The sequence below is a fragment of the Entamoeba nuttalli genome (genome assembly GCF_000257125.1).
Source record: "Entamoeba nuttalli P19 unplaced genomic scaffold asmbl_2734, whole genome shotgun sequence".
NCBI lineage: Eukaryota > Evosea > Mastigamoebida > Endamoebidae > Entamoeba > Entamoeba nuttalli.
Genome location: NW_008575560.1, coordinates 1 through 3,752, shown reverse-complemented (window position 1 = coordinate 3,752; position 3,752 = coordinate 1). Strand labels below are relative to the sequence as shown.

The 3,752-nt window shown below is 26.5% G+C and overlaps 2 protein-coding genes across 2 annotated transcripts; both read right to left on the bottom strand.

Moving 5' to 3' along the window:
• Positions 1–32: 32 nt before the first annotated feature.
• Positions 33–796, bottom strand: ENU1_038980 (pyruvate kinase, putative; the record flags this gene model as incomplete). The annotated part of the gene is made up of 2 exons (XM_008857498.1): positions 33–62; positions 272–796. The coding sequence occupies 2 exons, from the start codon at positions 794–796 to the stop codon at positions 33–35; spliced, it is 555 nt and encodes a 184-aa protein (XP_008855720.1).
• Positions 797–965: 169 nt separating this feature from the next.
• ENU1_038970 (WD domain, G-beta repeat-containing protein) lies at positions 966–3,434 on the bottom strand (the record flags this gene model as incomplete). The annotated part of the gene is made up of 1 exon (XM_008857497.1): positions 966–3,434. One exon carries the CDS (start codon positions 3,432–3,434, stop codon positions 966–968), a length of 2,469 nt encoding a protein of 822 aa, XP_008855719.1.
• Between the last annotated feature and the right edge of the window lie 318 nt (positions 3,435–3,752).

The window sequence follows — 3,752 nt, the reverse complement described above, 5'->3', positions numbered from 1 at the left end:
CCATCACTTCACCAGCCATAATTGATGGACAATTAAGTTGTTTCATAAATGTAGTATATTCTCTAACGAATTTAGCCATTCCAACAAATCCTAATTGAACTCCCATATCACCTCTACAAATCCAAATTTCATCAGATTGACTTGAAATTGCTTTTAATCTTTCTAAATCCATTTCTCGTTCAATTTTAGCAACAATATATTTTCCATTACTTCTTTTTTTTAAGTCTTGAATTTCTTCAACTACACAAACAAATGATAAAGCAAAACATACTTCTTTAACATCTTTTAATTTTTCAACAATTTCTGCATCTCTTTCACTTAATTGATTTTGGATAAATGGATGTGGTTGTAAATTAAAACCTTTTCCTGGTTTTAATTCACCTCCTTTAATAACTGTTGCTATAGCTGTTTCTGAGTCTTTAATACAATTAACAACAATTTCCATTCTTCCATCATCAATTTTAACATGAGTTCCTTGAGAAAGTAGTTTAATAGTATTAGGGTTTCCAATATGAATTGCTTTTGTGTCTTTTGTTGGTGCTTTAATAGTGAGTTCAACTGTTTGATCTTTTGTTAAGATAAGATTTGGTTGTGAACGAGATATTCTAATTTTACTTCCTTGAAGATCAACATAAATTTTTTGACCTGGATATTTATCTACTAATTGATGAATAAATTCAACTAATTGTGGAACTTCCATATGAGAAGAATTTACTCTTAAATATGTGTTTTTGTGGGTAAGAACAAGTTCAGCTTGGTGTAATGTTCTAACTGTAGGAATAAAGATAAAAGACATTCAATTAATTAAAAGATTCATAATGTTTTTCAGATTAATATTAAAGAAAAGAAAAAGAATTAAGATTAAATAATAAGGAGATAATTTTTATTTTTCAATGAAGTATTAAAAAGAGAATTTAAATATTTAATTTAAATAAAAAAACAGTGAATTAGAATAATTGATTTTTTTAATTAAGTGAATAAATAATAATATTGGTATTTGTTGTAACTGCTAATGAAAAGTCATAGTCTGGGAAACATACAGAATTAACTGGATATGATTTAAATCTAAAGATATTTTCATATGATTTTAATTCTTGATATTTTGTTCCTGTTATTACATTATAAAGTTGAACATAATTATTTGTTGTTCCTATAGCAAAATATGGAGCTTCTTCATGTACACATGCACTTGTAATTTCTGGAATATCAATTGTTTTATATGCTTTACAACTTTGATTTTCACTTATTTTTCTTATGTCATATAAACAAACTTCTGATGTTTCTCCTTTACTTGTTGTAACAACTGTAAATGATCTAGTAGAATATCCTACATTTACAATTTCTCTTTTTTGTTCTTTCCATTGACTAATATTTTTACATCGAATATCAATAATATTGACTGTTCCATTACTACCTCCACAAAAAAATGATTTATCACTAAATGGACTTAAACAACTTACTGTCTCTTCTATTTTAAATGTATTAATACATTCTTCTAATTCTGCATCCCAAACACATATGGAATAATCCGCTCCTACACAAATTCTATTGTTTGTTAATGTTGAAAATCGTGCTTTACTTATTCCTTGGTTTGGAATTCCTCTCCATGAACTTACTGACTTATGTTCATTTGACCAATCTCCCCAAATTCTAATACTTCCATCTTCACATCCTGATATTAATAATGAATCACTTTTATTCATCCAATCAATAAAATTAATTGATGTGTTAATTGCATTAAAATTTGAAAATGTTTTTGTTGGAAATGGACTAACTTTATATTCATAAATTCCAATACTATCATTTCCAACATCCGTTAAAATAACTGGAAGTGTAGGATGGAAAATAACTTTTTTAGGAATATACATATTATTTATTATTGTTAATTTACTTTCTTCTTTCATTTCTCTATTTGGAATATCAATATATAAATCTCTACAACTTGATTGTGTTGCAATAGACTGTTTTTCAAACCATTCTTTTTTTGCTCTTTTATTTTCATTAATAACTTCTATTAATAATGGTTTTCTAAATATGTCTCTAATAGAACAATAAAATCTCTCTATTAAGTCATCAAATATTTTTTTGCTTGTCTTAATAAATTGCTCTAATGGTGATGCCATTTGTTTTCTCATATTTATTCTTGTCCCTTTTATCTTTTCATTTAATGTTATTAATCCTTCTGATGCTCTAATAACATCTGGGTCAGGATCATTTGCTAAATATTCTAAAACTTCTTGATATTTATTTCCATTATATCCTTTTGACATAATTTTAAAGATTAAAACAACAAGTAAACTTCTTACCGTAGGACATCCATCTTTTGCTAACTCAAATATTATGCCTTGTAATCCATTTAATATTTCTTGTGTTTCTTCGCTTCTTGCTTGGGGTATTCCATGCATTATTAAATAAATTACTGAACTTCGTACAAGTGGTCGTTTGTCTTTAGTTAATTCTATTATCATTCCTTGTATTTGTGGATTCTCATAAATTCCTCTTTTTGTTGTTTCTTGTTCAATAAGACGTGCTAAACATACCATTGACCAAACTTTAATTAGCCAATTTTCTCTTCTAGACGTTCCAATAAAAATATTATAAAGTCCTTTTGTATCGATTTGTTTCATAACTTCTCCATCTCCAAATATTTGTGCTAATAAAAATAATCCACAGATACTTTCTTTTGGATTTTCTCCTTTTTGAACAATTCTGATTAATGTTCTAATAGACCCTCTAAGGTAATGTGAAATGAGGCTTGAGTCATATGAAAATATCTTTGCTAAACAAAAAACTCCAAATTCTTCTAATCCTTCTTTTTCTAAACTTTGTACTAATAATGGTATAAATCCAATATTAACAACTCGATCACATGCAAAAAATCCTAAATCTACATATTCACAAATTAATCCAAATACTTCATATGTATAATCTTTTCTTAAAAATAATCGAAATATCATTGGTAAGATACATGGTTTAGATGGTTTATCTGGATGAATTGATAACCATGTTTTTAATGATATTATTAAATTATTAAAAAATGGTGATGGTAAATAATTAATTTGTCTTGTTGAATTAATTAATTTAGGAATTGCAAGTTCTAATACACTATCCCATGTTTTCCATAATAAATGATTTGATGTATCTGGAAGTTCTGGAAATGATTGTGGTTTGTAATTAAATTTTTTCATTATTCTACATGCCAAAATAAAATGTCTAAATAATGATGCTACAGCAATATCTTGTCTAAATAATTTCATAAAAAGTTCTGCTGGTAATACATTCCATGCAATTGCTTCAATAATAGATGTTAAAATAGCATATAATTCTGAAAATGGTTGTATTTTTGTTTTATTTTCTATAGGTAATGTTTTTAAAAATGATGTTGGTATAGGAATAATACATTCTGTTGAATAATAATAGTCTAATATTGCCATTGATAATGGTGTCGTTAAACATGTTGAAAATATATCTATTGGATAATTTGGATTTGTTTGAGGTGCTTGTAAATCTCCATATCCTGAAAAAACAATATATTCTGCTACTTTTTTATGTTGTTTTTTTATTATTTCATTTCGTTTTGTAAACCATTTGAAAAGTCTTTCTGAATATGGACAATCAAATACATAAACTCCTCTCTCTCCTAAACATGCATAAATTTCACTAATATTCATTGGTACATATGTAGTTATATCTTCATCAAAAAACCAACATTCATGATTAATTGTTGGTAATGGTACTCCATGTCCATTATA